Source organism: Citrus sinensis, chromosome 5 (assembly GCF_022201045.2).
Source record: "Citrus sinensis cultivar Valencia sweet orange chromosome 5, DVS_A1.0, whole genome shotgun sequence".
NCBI classification, from domain to species: Eukaryota; Viridiplantae; Streptophyta; class Magnoliopsida; order Sapindales; family Rutaceae; genus Citrus; species Citrus sinensis.
In genome coordinates this window covers 20425167-20439813 of record NC_068560.1, presented here as the reverse complement: position 1 = coordinate 20439813, position 14647 = coordinate 20425167, and the positions used below count along the sequence as shown (strand labels likewise).

Sequence of the window (14647 nt, the reverse complement as noted above, 5' to 3'; positions counted from 1 at the left end):
ATGATATTTATTTTTCTTAGGAAGAATTGATTGGTTCAATAATAATATAAAAAAGAATTATTTTTGTCCCTAAAAACTTAAATGATTAATTTTCTTTTACTGATTAACCTAATTCGAATTCTACGGAAATAGGGTTAAAAAAGGAATTATATTATTATGTTTGGGATCCCCTAAGTTACACACATGTAACTCAGCACAAGCCTTATACATGCATCAGCCGGTTGTAGCAAAAACACAAAGTCTGCATCCACATTGAATTACAACCCAAGAACCGCGTAAACTGCGGCTTGAACTAGACACGCCAAATCCCGAAAACGTCCTCTATAAACACTCGCAGTCTCTTTCTGCTTCTGTTATTTCTCGAGTTCAGACCCCCGTCTTCTCATTTTCTATAGCCCGCAGATCTCTGATAACTTTTATAATCTTTCTAAAAGAGTCCGTACCAAAACTGTAAATTCATTCGGATTATATACCAAAGCAAGCATTCAAGTTCATGGCCGTTTTTTGAGAGCCGTTCACTCTAGTGATTTTTTATTATTACAGGGAAAAAAATAAATTAACTATTGGTAGTAGGTGGTAGTACGGCTTGAGGAGACAGGACTGGACTTGGTCTTTTGGTTTTGTTTTGTACCCTTTGTCGAGATTTTTCTTGGGTTGCCTTGCCTTGGCTAACTTGTTGGATTTTTTCAAATAGGTAAGGTAAGCCTCTTTGATTTTATTCTTTGCTGGCTTCGTCTTCATTATTTTAATTTATTATCATGTAGAACGAGTCTTCTGAGTATCAAATATATATTTACTGCTCCTCTGTTTTGATCATTGTGGCATGTACTATGTGTAGTGTCTAGTTCGTTCATACTTTCTGAAAAAAATTTAAAAGAAAAAAAATGTTCTCCTTTTTGAAGTTTCAGAAAGAAAACAAAATGGCAAGTAATGATTCTTCTCATGGTTTAAGTAGACAGCCTACGATTCATCATATTAGTTCTTCAATGGAGGATCTTGATAGTGAATTGAGTAATGTTGAGTATGCAACTTACTCTGTTCACATGCCTCCCACGCCGGATCACCAACCGTTGGATTGTAATACCCGGGGAAGCGAAGAGCAATTTGTGTCGAGTTCTTTGTTTACTGGTGGCCATAATCGTGCTACGCGTGCCCTTTCGAAGGACAGGGTGATTGGGAGTGAAACTAGTCATATCCAGATGGTTGGTTCAAAAGGGTCATTTTGTTCCATACCGGGTTGCAATTCTAGGATTACGACTGATGCTCAGGGTGTAGACGTACTCCCTTGCGATTGTGATTTCAAGATTTGTGAGGATTGTTATAGAGATGCATTAAGGACTGGTGATGGAATTTGTCCGGGATGTAAAGAGGCTTATGGTGGTGAACGGAATTTGGTTGATATGTCAGTGGATAACAAGCAGCAGTCTTTCAATTTAGAGAGGAGGTTGTCTTTGGTGAAATCAACAGAGTCAGGGTTGATAAGGAACCAGAACAATGAGTTTGATTATACTGAATTTTTATACGAAACAAAGAAGACTTACGGGTATGGAAATGCCGTGTGGCCCAAGGATGATGTGAATGGGGATAATGCTGGTGAACCTAAAGAGTTGTCTAAGAAGCAATGGAAGCCACTTACGCGCAAATTGAATGTGTCTACTAAAATTCTCTTTCCATACCGGTATGATATTTGTTCTTTTTTTTTTTCTGCTACATTGTTTTTTGTTTATGTACATAAAAGATGAATGGTTGCTTCATATTTATTTCAAGGAATTTTAAGTTGCATGTTCATTTTCTATGACATGTTTTTAGTTGTTCATAATTTATCATTCAAAGGTGTTTTTTATTTAAAGGCACTAAGTCAACCATTTTTGTACTTCTGCTGTAAAATTTTTAAAATTTCAGATAAACTTCCCTTTATTATTCAAAAATGTTTGAGATGCTGGTAAATTTTTGGTATGTTTACAAGACAACATGGGTTTTCATTAGAATTGTCTTTTGCCTTTTTTTTCCCCAAAAAATTCATCCGGTCTTCTGTACAATAACCTTGATAGTTTATAAAAAAATTGCATGCTTACACTTTTTTTTTTTTGTTTTTCGCTATTGATCTTTCAGGTTGTTAATACTTGGCCGGATTGTGGCATATGCATTGTTTATGGAATGGAGGATCACAAATCCTAATGAAGATGCAATCTGGCTGTGGGGTATGTCTGTGGTTTGTGAACTCTGGTTTGCCTTCTCTTGGGTGCTTGACCAGCTTCCAAAATTCTGTCCTGTTAATCGTTTTGCTGACCTTGATGTTTTAAAAGAGAAGTTTGAAACACCAAATCCCAGTAATCCTGCGGGAAAATCTGATCTCCCTGGCGTAGATATCTTTGTTTCTACAGCAGATCCGGAGAAAGAACCGCCTCTTGTAACTGCAAACACCATTCTGTCAATTCTGGCAGCTGATTATCCAGTTGAGAAGCTGTCATGTTATGTATCAGATGATGGAGGAGCCCTGCTTACCTTTGAGGCCATGGCAGAAGCGGCTAGTTTTGCCAGCATCTGGGTTCCTTTCTGTCGAAAACATGATATTGAGCCGAGAAATCCAGAATCTTATTTCGGTCTTAAGAGAGATCCTTATAAAAATAAAGTGCGCCCAGACTTTGTCAGAGATCGCAGGCGTGTGAAACATGAATATGATGAATTCAAGGTTCGAGTCAATGCACTTTCTGATTCAATCAGGCGACGCTCTGATGCCTATAACACCAGGGAGGAGGTCAAAGCTTTGAAGCGTTGGAGGGAAAACAAAGATGATGAGATCAGGGAGATTCCGAAGATTACAAAAGCTACTTGGATGGCTGATGGAACCCATTGGCCAGGCACATGGACAATTCCTGCTCCTGAGCATTCTAGGGGTGATCATGCCAGTATTATACAGGTGATAATTTGCAATAGAGTCATTTTTTGGCCTTCTAACAGATGAAAATAAGGATCTTTGTCCAATCTGATATGTTTTTCTATTTGAATGGGATTAGGTTCTATTGGAAATTTTGTTTTGTCCAAAGTATTTAACATTTTTCTTCTTTGTGGGATCATACTAATTACATTTTCACTTTAGCTACTACCACATTATATAAAAGCTACATGGTAACTTGCCCTGACAGTTGATAATAAGTATGCTAAAGCTGAATTATATCCATTTCAGGTGATGTTGAATCCTCCTAGTGATGAACCTTTGAAAGGTACTGCAGCTGATATGAATTCCATGGATCTAAGTGAAGTGGATATTCGCCTTCCCATGCTGGTTTATGTTTCTCGTGAGAAACGACCTGGTTATGATCACAATAAAAAGGCTGGTGCTATGAATGCCCTGGTTCGTGCCTCAGCCATCATGTCCAATGGCCCCTTCATTCTTAATCTAGACTGTGACCACTACATTTTCTATTCCCCAGCATTGAGAGAAGGTATGTGTTACATGATGGATGGTGAAGGGGATCGCATTTGTTATGTCCAGTTCCCTCAGAGGTTTGAAGGAATTGATCCATCTGATCGCTATGCCAATCACAACACTGTTTTCTTTGATGCTAACATGCGAGCCCTTGATGGCCTTCAGGGTCCAGTTTATGTTGGAACAGGATGCCTTTTTCGCCGGACTGCCCTTTATGGATTTGAACCTCCTTTGTCAATAGAAAGGACTAATTGGTTGAGCCGCTTCTTCCCACGAAAGCGAAAGATTGCAACTGCTCGTTCTACTGCTGAAGTTGCCCCAGAGGAGAACTATGATGATGGGGAAATGAATATTGCTCTTATTCCTAAGAAATTTGGTAACTCTAGCATGCTTCTTGATTCTATCCAAGTGGCAGCATTTCAAGGCCAGCCCCTTGCTGATCATCCATCCGTAAAAAATGGACGACCGCCTGGTTCTCTCATTGCTCCTCGGGAGCCTCTTGTTCCATCAACAGTTGGAGAGGCAATCAATGTCATTTCTTGCTGGTATGAAGACAAGACTGAATGGGGAGATAGTGTTGGGTGGATTTACGGGTCAGTGACAGAGGATGTTGTTACAGGATATAGGATGCATGACCGCGGATGGAGGTCAGTGTACTGTGTTACCAAGAGGGATGCCTTCCATGGGACTGCTCCTATAAATCTCACTGATCGACTTCATCAGGTTTTGCGATGGGCGACAGGTTCTGTCGAAATATTCTTCTCTCGTAACAATGCCTTACTGGGCAGTTCCAGGTTAAAGCTTCTGCAAAGAATTGCCTACCTCAATGTTGGAATCTACCCGTTCACTTCAATTTTTCTCATTGTTTACTGCTTCCTTCCTGCACTTTCCCTCTTTTCTGGTCAGTTCATAGTTCAGACTCTCAATGTAACCTTCCTTGTTTACCTCTTCGCCATCACAGTGACCCTTTCTTTGCTTGCGGTGCTTGAGGTCAAATGGTCTGGCATTGATCTAGAAGAATGGTGGCGAAATGAGCAGTTTTGGTTAATAGGAGGCACAAGTGCTCATCTTGTCGCCGTGCTTCAGGGACTACTGAAGGTGATTGCAGGCATTGAGATATCGTTCACACTAACATCAAAGTCTGTCGGTGAAGATGTAGATGACGAATTTGCTGATCTCTATATTTTCAAGTGGACTTCCCTGATGATACCACCACTCACCATCATAATGGTTAACTTGATTGCAATAGCAGTCGCGGTTAGCCGAACAATATACAGTGCCGAACCTCAATGGAGCCAGTTGGTAGGAGGAGTGTTCTTTAGCTTCTGGGTTCTGGCTCATCTGTATCCATTTGCAAAGGGACTAATGGGAAGACGAGGCAAGACGCCTACTATTGTATTCGTTTGGTCAGGGCTTCTTGCAGTCTGCATTTCCTTACTTTGGGTGGCTATTAATCCTCCATCAGGAACTACACAAATTGGAGGATCATTTCAGTTTCCATGAGTTCTGAGTTTCAGATGTTATTTCGTTCGGCGCCTGGCAGGTATAGACGGGAATTTTTTCTTCTCAGTTTCACTTTTGTCTATTGTAACTGAGGCATTTATGTACATGAAATCCATTCTTTTCAATTTTACTACAGATGTGACCTTAGAAATCAAATAGAGCAATATACCGATTTGTTTGATTCAAGATGAAAATGAGAGCAACAAACCACAATTTGTGTTTCCTTTTATATCAAGGAATCAGATACCAATTACTCAGTAACTCGTCAACTTGTATGTCATGATATTTTTGCTTCTCATTCGAGTTTCTGCTTTTACTTTCTAGATCGAGAAAGCAGTGTGTCTTTGAATTTGAAATCCATTTCCATATCAACAGCTCATTTGGTTTATATAAATATTGAAAAGATTGCAGCTATCATTTCACATCTGGGTTCTAGAAGAGGTTGTCGGGGCTGCTGTTGAATACACAGTCTATTGTCTCATAACATTGTGGCATAAGCAGTGGCAGTGGAGATTATTAGAGAGAAACGAGTTAGCAAATTTTTGTATTGATTCATTTACACCCAAACCAACTCACAAGTCACAACTGTATTTTACTTTTATACAAGGCGGAAAATCCAAGCACATTCATGGGCTTTCAAGGAATGGAATATTATCAAGCACCTTCCACTATTTCGGATAGTATTTATGGTTCTACCTTTTACTTAGCGACTGGCCAATTTGAGGAAATTGGCCACTCCCTTGAGCAGCTTTGTGGGCTTGTGGACCTTCTAGGCAAATGTTAAGGTTAATTTACATATTAGAACTTTCTGCTGTGCATTGGTTCTATGGTGTAGTGGTTAGCACTCTGGACTTTGAATCCAGCGACCTGGGTTCGACTCCCGGTAGGACCTTCTCTACTGAAAAGCGATCAGCACACAATATTTGTTGTTCCCTTTACTTCAAATAATTATGCTTTACATTTTTCTTTTTTTCTTTTTTTAAATTTTATTTACTTTTATTTTTAACTCTATAGGCCCTATAATTTCTCAAATGAGAAGAAAAATGGTATCTCATAATCACATCACTCAAAAAATTGAATTTTTTATTTCGGTTTAATTCAATTCTAAAACTAAGAAATAACGGCTATTATCTTTTCCTTTATAGGTTTTCTATTTTCTCTTTCTATATTATATGAAGATGATAAAGCTCCCACATGATAGATAAGTCAAGAAAGAATTTTCGGGTCTAATACAATAATGCAGGCATGACGAATGTAGATTATTGCATGAAGATTCTTCGAACTTTTTTAAGTACCGATTTTACTAGATTTTTTGAGAACATAGAAATAATAGTTGCTATACTAAACATCATTCATTTTAAATGTACAATGCATGGCATCTTAATTTAACTTTTATTCAATATCTATCTTTCCAGATAATTGCAAAATATGGCTCCTTCCAAGATCTCTCCCTAACGTGCAGACCTTATTCCAATGAAATTAATATTTTGTTGAGGTGACGAAAGAATGATTGGTTAGCGATATCCTGTTAAAATTGTTCGGGAATATTTCATCTCTAATTCTAGTTGCAATTAGTAAATTTTATTTATTAGATGATCATAATTTCAGAATAATATCATATCAAAATAATGAGTAATAAATAATCTTTTTAATTGAATATTAAAATAGTGTTACTAAGGTTTCCATAGAATATTTTAAGCCGCAAGTAATGTGGCGGTGCCTCATGTCAACTATTCATTAAAATTTATTATGAGGCTGGAATTATAATTATTGATAAACTAATAAACTTTGTATGTGCTCATCAACCAAGCAACCTTGGAAGGAAGCACTTTCTTTTTTTTTTCATTATTTTTTTTGAAGGTAGGTATCTTCCCAAAAGTCGAACCTAAGTAGTTAGTTAAATAGAGAGATAGAAAGTCATTGGGTCACTCCTATTGCAAGGAAACACATGTTAAAACTACATGGATAAAGATGTTTATTATTGCAAATTTTTTTAGGGCTCGTGGTGATTATTCTACTCATGTTTGATGATGTAAATATGCTACAAAATTTAGCCAATTTTTCACTTTACTGTCTACTTTACTTCCTCTATTATTTACATCCCTAAGGTTCGGTTTAAGAACCCACACGCTTCATCATTTCCACGAGCTGTAACAATATTGTAGTATTAAACATCGATCGATCTTTGAATCTACAAGAAGAATAGCAGCTTCGATTTTTATTTTTTTATATTAATTAATATATATTCATGTCGTTGCAACATGTGCTTCCTCTGCCATCATCTCTACCCAACGTGCAAAATCTCATTACAGCGGTGCAACTAAATGAAATTAATTGTTGTTTCGATAACGTTATATGCTGGTGAGGTGGCGAAAGAATGCTTAGTTGTAGATTTCTTAATTATCGATATTATGCGATTCATTTATATTGCCATTAGGGGTTTGACCAGGGGGTGTTTAAAGTTAGTCATCCGAGAGTTTGAATCTTAAAAGAGGTAGAGAACTTAAAAATTAATTTGGGTTGTACTTATCTCTCTACCTTAAATAAAAAATAAATAAATAATAGCTCACAGTTACTCGACTAAGTGGTTCTCAATTAGGTTTTCTTTAATTGACCATCTGAATCTCAATTCTAAAGAAATAAGAGGTTAAAAAATTAATTTGAGCATTGGTAATCCTCAAATCTCTATAAAACAATATTATTAATTTTTCATGGGATTATTACACATCTCTAAAATCTAGTTGGATTTAATTAGAAATTTTATTTGTAATTGTTTTATCCTATGCTAGCGACGTGAAAGCAATGATCGACATAATGTATGGAAATTGAAAATTTAAAAAGACCAAGTAGATAGCCTATAAAAACCCAACACTCTTCACCATTATTTTCATCACATCTCGATAAGCACAATCATAATACTCATAAATATTTTTCAACTTTAAATTGAGAGAGGTATCGTTCGAAATGGCTTCAGCATCAAAAGCCCTTGCGCTGTTCTTCACACTGCTTATTATTGCTACTTCAATCCCATCATCATCAGCTACTTCATCATCATCATCATCATGTCCAAAGAATACCCTCAAGTTGGATGCATGTGTTGATTTGTTGAATGGCTTGGCGAAGGTGAACCTTGGTGAACTTGTTCCCACACCAAATCACCCATGCTGCAGCCTTCTCGGTGATTTGGTTAGAGTCCAAGCACGTGTCTGTCTTTGCACTTCCCTCAAACTCAACGTCGTGGATTTGATTAAACTTAACATCCCAAAGCTTTCTGTCAACTTGCTCTTGAATCAATGCAGACCCAAGGTTCCTCGTGGCTACAAGTGCTGATAAATTAATCCCGCACTCAATGATCTCTTTTGTCATCACCAATTCATCATATATCTTCAAGACCTTTTCATGGTGTGTTTTGTTTATGGGTATTTTGCATTATGTTCATTAATAATTCTTTTCAGTGTTGCTGAAATTGGTTTATTTTTTTGTTTATTGTTTAAGGTAATTGAAGTTCTTCGGCTTCTTCCTTAATTAGCTACCTATTATTTGTTCCATTTGCATTTAATTGAAATGTAATATATAGTACACAATTGTGTGCCAATTCAATATTAATAATAAATTGCTGTTTTCTTTAATTTTTTTTTTGTGTCAAAGGATTATTAATATTAGCCACTTCAACACTGTTGGCATGAGTCGATTTACTTAACAATCATTCATATTACTCTCTCTTCAGGCGCCAATGCATGGATCAGATGGCACAATTATCTCTTTCTCTTGTGAGAAACATAAAATCGATGGCTCAATTTATCAGAAAATATTCATTATATGGCTAGGGTCGAGTAATTTGGCAGAAGGTTATCTTTCTAAAAGTAAAATATAAATAATGGGCCCTTCTATGATGATGTCTAAAAATCTCAACATCAAGAGGGATTAATGTGGACTATTAGATTAAATCTATTGTTTATAATAAGTAGTCAAGACAAATAAAAAAATTAAAGTGAAAAGTTAACTCTTTACTAGTTAAATAACATAAATTTGATAAAGGATAAGAAAAGAAATCATACTAGTTAAATAGGATAGAGAAAGGTTTACAACTTGAAAAGAAGAAAAATTAATTCAAATACAACAACTAAATACCACAAAAATCTGATTATTTAATGCCTTGTATTTTATATGTACAAAATATAATTAAATATAATTAATTATACTATTTGTTTATAAACGATATAAAAGTTACGTAGTATAAATTATTTCCTATACACACTTGTTAAAAAGTTTCACTCATAAACAAATTGTATTTTTATCTTATATCACTAAACTATAATTACATTGCTTGATTGATATAAAGTTTTAGTTATATTACATCGTCATGTAACATACATAATTCTTCATCCGACGGTTGCGAAAATAACATGATTTATTATCTTATATTTCCACAACCGTTGGATTTTCATCCAATGGCTGTGGAATAATCATGCATATTACATGATAATGTAAGATAACAATCTCCTTTATATAAACCTCGTAATGTAATACTGTTGATTTTGATAAATTATACGCTAGTGAAAAGTAAAAAAAAAAATTCATATATATAATGATTTATCTTCATATATAATAGGATATAAGCTAGACTTAAATTAAATTAAAATTTAAGGAATTACTTATAATTTGGGTAACTGATAACTATATGTTAAAGATAAATCAAGGGTTTGGGTGCTTCATTTTAAATCAAACGGTTCACAATAATCCCATGATTAATACTATAATTGTTTTAACACCATCATAGAGAAATCCATAAATAATTCTTTGTTTCAATCTATTTGCTATTATATATCACATATCTGATTAATTCCCGAAATTCGTTATTAATTTCATAAGAAAAATAGAACAAACTCAAAGATCAACAAAGTATAAGAATAAAAACAACTCCACAAGTCACAATAATATGAAAGGTTCTGGCCACCCTAGTTTCGAATCATGAGAAAGTGGAGGAATAAAAAAAAAAAAAATTTAAGTGTTGCCCTACTCTACTAGATTGCTCCCTCATTTCACTTATGTTTGAAGACGTGGTTGAAAGATATAATACCGATCTTGTGATCAAAGATTTAAATATATGTGCTACAAAATTTAGCCAAAGATTTTTCACTTCGGTCTACTTTTACATAATTATTTCTATTTCTTATTTATTTACGTAAAAATTCCCTTTTCATCCCTAAAGTTCGTTTAAGTATCTAATCGAACCTAATATTCTTAAATATGCCTTGAACTCTGTGTTGTTATATTTGTTAATCAACTTTAAAAAGAGCTATCTTTTAATTTCTTTTACATTTCTACCCTTAAATATTAACTGAAGTTTGTCCGTAGTCAAGGGTGTAATTGTATAGATATCCATCTAATTGGAAAAAATATATATTTTATGTATATGATTTTATATATATACATCTCGTTGTAATTACGTGTGCTTCCTCCCTTATGATCTCTCCTTAACGTGCAAAATCTTATGACAACGCTGCAACCAAATGAAATTAATTGTTGTTTCGATAGCATTATATGCTGATGAGGTGGCGAAAGAATGATTAGTTGTAGATTTGTTGTTGATATCATGTTAATAATTTTAGATTACCCCTAGGGGCTTAATCTGACTAGTTTTTAAATAATCTTTATTTTTATTTGTATTTCAAGTTTGAATTTTACAGGAGGTACAAGATTAGATAATTGATTTTGCTTGTGTTCAGTCCTCTACTTAAAGAGAAAATGTTTCAAAAAAATTAGTCTAATGATTTTTAAGTAGGCTTTTTCTTCAGTATTCATGTGAATTCAAATCCTAAAAGCAGGCGATTAAAAAATTGATCTTCACTTTGACCGCCCTCCTAATTCTTAAATATCTTGAAAAAATATTATTAATTTTGGATGGGCTTATTGCATATCTCCAAGTCTAGTTGGAATTAATTAGAAAATTTTAGTAATTTTTTTATGATGTTCATGCTAACGACGTGAAACCAATGATCGGCATATATATGTATATTGTTTGGAAATTAAAAACTAATAAAAGCCAAATAGATAGCCTATAAAAGCCTAATATTCTTCACCATTATTTTCATCACATCTCAATAAGCAAGATCAATAATACTCACAAATATTATTCAACATTAAATTGAGAGAGATATCATTCGAAATGGCTTCAGCATCAAAAGCCCTTGTGCTATTCCTCACATTACTTATTATTACTACCTCAATCCCATTATCATCGGCTACATCATCATCATCATCATCATGTCCAAAGAATACCCTCAAGTTGGATGCATGCGTTGATTTGTTGAATGGCTTGGCAAAAGTGAACCTTGGTGAACTTGTTCCCACGCCAAATCACCCATGCTGCAGCCTCCTTGGTGATTTGGTTAGAGTCCAATCACGTGTCTGTCTTTGCACTTCCCTCAAACTCAACGTCTTGGATTTGATCAAACTCGACATCCCCAAGCTTTCTGTCAACTTGCTCTTGAATCAGTGCAGGCCCAAGGTTCCTCGCGGCTACAAGTGCTGATAAATTGATCATATTGAATTATCTCTTTATTAATCATCATATCTTCAAGATATTTTTCATGGTGTGTTTTGTTTTTGTGTATTTCATGCATGCATTATTTATTGATTTATTTTTTAAGGAATTGAAGCTCTCCTGCTTCTTCCTAATCTACTTATTTGTTACATTTGCATGTAATTGAAATGTCATAGTACATGTATAATTGTGTGCTATTTCAATTGACCTTAATAAATTGAAGTATCCTTTTTTTTTTTAATTTCTCAAAGGATTAATATTTGTCCCTTCAACACTGTTGACTCAGATCATTGGTTACTCGGTTGAATAAATCGATTACTTAACGATCACTCATACTATTATTACTCTCTCTTCAAACGATTGTATATTGATAAGAGGTCGCAATTATCTTTTTCTGTTGTGAGAAATATAAAAATTCATTGCTCTATGTCCCTCAAAATTGAGAAAAATAGTAATTACATCTAATTACTACCGCAAGTATTTTTTTTTAATTACAGCTAAACAACAATGCGCTGGGCGTTTTTTTTTTTTTAAAAAAAGAGTTTTAAATAAGATAGTGTTTCAGTTAAGACAGAAAAAGAAAAAAAAATCCACTACGGCAAGTTTTTTTTTTTTTTTTGAATAGCTCTAATCCACTACAGCAAGTTAACAATGGAGGATTTGGTTGTAAAATCATGACAGAAGACAAAATAAAAATTAGAGCTAGAATTCGCTAATAAGTGTAAAGATGATAACCGTACATTATGTATATACTTGACTTTTGACTTTATAGAAAAAAAAAAAAGATAAAATTTCAAATTTTGATAATGAATTTATTAAGTAAATAGGTTTATTGAATAATATGATAGGTTTAACTGAGTCTCACCCTTAACTATTATGTTTATTTTAACCAAAATAACTATTTTAATCCCCACTTCTCTTTTACTAAGACAAATTAGTGGTTTTTACCATCACCTTTCTATCCTTAATCTTTTCCAATTCAATCTGCTGTTCTTTGTGCGCAACATTAAAATAGCTGCTCCCAAAACAACCAATAAACCTTGGGAGGAAGCACATGTTTGTATAAATAGATTAAAAAGGTAGGTTCCTCGCCCTTAGGAGCACAAAATAAAAGCTGAGCCCAAAAGCAAACCGATTGCTCCCCCTAAGGCAAGGAAGCGCACGGGTTACAATTAGATTTATAAATTTTAACTTAAATAAAAGATAAAAAAAAATGTTTGTTATTGCCATTTTTTTTTAATCGGCTCATGATGACATTGTACTCATGTATGATGATTGGAAGATATAGTATCAGTCTTTTGGTCAAAGATTTAAAACTAGGTGCTACAAATTTAACCAAATACTTTATTGAAAAGAATTTATTTTTGAACTAATTTTTGCTGATTATTAAATCAATGATTTTTTTATAGTATAAATAAAACTAATAAAAATAAAAAATAAATTCTGAGTATTGATTAAGTGTTCATTAAAAATTCAGCTCATCACTTAATCCATCCCATATTTTACACTTAAAAATCTACATTAATTCTCCTTCTTGTTTATTATTTAGTATTTCCGGCAAAACCTCCTTTTCACCCCTTAGGTTCATTTAATTACTTAATTTGTCCTTGTATAATTGTATTCTTAAAATATGCCTTAAAAGGCTATGTTGTTAGTTTTGTAAACGTTAAAAAAGCCATTTTTTAACTTCTTTTACATTTTAATCCTTGAAATGTTAAGTGAAGTTTATACAAAATCAAAGATGTAATTATACAAATATCCATCTAAGTCAAAAAATAATATTGTAAATGATTTAATATAAATACCCATCTAGTTGTAAGCTTGTAATTACATGTGCTTCCGCCAAGATCTCTCCCGAAGGTGCAAAATCTTTTTACAGCTCTGCAACCAAATCAAATTAATAGTTGTTTCGATAACCTTTTATGCCGGTTAGGTGGCCAAAGAATGATTAGTTGTAGATTTCTTGATTTTGGATTTTCACTTATTAATTTTTAGTTGCCCTAAGAGATTGACCGAGTGATTTTCAAAGATTTTCTTTTCACTAGCAACCCAAGTTTGAATCTTAAAAAAGATGAAGGGTTGCAAAATTGATTTGAATTTTGTGTACTCTTCTTCCTTAAACATTAAAAAAAAAAAAAAAAAAAGCTTTCAGGGATTTGACAGTGTGGCTTTCAAGCAGTTTTTTTTTTTTCTTCCTTACTTGCCATCTAAGTTCAAATCTTAGAAAAAAGAAACTAAAAAATTAATTTAAACCTTATCCATCCTCTTCTTGTAAATAAAAAATATTATAAAATTTAGATGGAAATATCATCACATTACCTCCATATCTAGTTGGACTTAATTAGAAATTTTATTAGTAATTGTTTTATGCTATTCATGCCAGCGACGTGAAAGCAATGATCGATATATATTTAAATGGCATGTAAATTAAAATTTTAAAAAGGCCAAATAGATAGTCTATAAAAACCCAACACTCTTCGCCATTATTTTCATCACACCTCAATAAGCACAATCAATAATACTAACAAAAATTATTCAACATTAAATTGAGAGAGAGATCATTCGAAATGGCTTCAGCATCAAAAGCCCTTGTGCTATTCTTCACACTGCTTATTATTGCTACCTCAATCCCATCATCATCCGCTACTTCATCATCATCATCATGTCCAAAGAATACCCTAAAGTTGGATGCATGTGTTGATTTGTTGAATGGCTTGGCAAAGGTGAACCTTGGCGAACTTGTTCCCACTCCAAACCATCCATGCTGCAGCCTCCTTGGTGATTTGGTTAGAGTCCAAGCACGTGTCTGTCTTTGCACTTCCCTCAAACTCAACGTCTTGGATTTGATCAAACTCGACATCCCTAAGCTTTCTGTCAACTTGCTCTTGAATCAGTGCAGGCCCAAGGTTCCTCGCGGCTACAAATGCTGATAAATTAATCCCACTAAATAATTTCTTTTTAAATTAATCCTCATCTCCAAGACCTTTTCATTGTGTGTTTTTTCTTTGGATATTTCGTGCATTATATATTTATTTATTTTAAGGAATTGAAGCTCTTCTGCTTCTTCCTTGTCTACTTCTAATTATTTGTTCCATTACCATGTAATTTGAAATGTGTACGCAGTAGTACACAGTAGTGCTCGTGCTGTTTCAAAATTAGTAAATTGC

The 14647-nt window shown here is 34.0% G+C and overlaps 2 protein-coding genes and 1 non-coding gene across 10 annotated transcripts; 2 read left to right on the top strand and 1 right to left on the bottom strand.

Annotated features, from left to right (window-relative positions):
* Positions 1 to 350: 350 nt before the first annotated feature.
* LOC102625040 (cellulose synthase-like protein D3) lies at positions 351 to 5194 on the top strand. 8 transcript variants are annotated; one of them, XM_025096770.2, is made up of 4 exons: positions 351 to 694; positions 956 to 1678; positions 2113 to 2920; positions 3188 to 5194. In XM_025096770.2, exons 2-4 carry the CDS (start codon positions 987 to 989, stop codon positions 4931 to 4933), a joined length of 3246 nt encoding a protein of 1081 aa, XP_024952538.2. In that variant the 5' UTR covers positions 351 to 694; positions 956 to 986; the 3' UTR covers positions 4934 to 5194. The 8 variants fall into 8 exon arrangements, with proteins under 8 accessions (XP_024952538.2, XP_024952537.2, XP_006471490.2 ...); XM_025096769.2 differs by having other exon boundaries at positions 909 to 1678; XM_006471427.4 differs by having other exon boundaries at positions 903 to 1678.
* A 559-nt stretch (positions 5195 to 5753) lies between these two features.
* TRNAQ-UUG (transfer RNA glutamine (anticodon UUG)) lies at positions 5754 to 5825 on the top strand. Its single transcript has one exon. It is a non-coding gene; the product is annotated as a tRNA-Gln (tRNA).
* Positions 5826 to 7788: 1963 nt separating this feature from the next.
* On the bottom strand, positions 7789 to 14513 carry LOC127902325 (uncharacterized). Its single transcript, XM_052441189.1, has 2 exons — positions 14210 to 14513; positions 7789 to 8062 (listed from the first exon to the last, which is right to left on the bottom strand). Exons 1-2 carry the CDS (start codon positions 14338 to 14340, stop codon positions 7789 to 7791), a joined length of 405 nt encoding a protein of 134 aa, XP_052297149.1. The 5' UTR covers positions 14341 to 14513.
* Between the last annotated feature and the right edge of the window lie 134 nt (positions 14514 to 14647).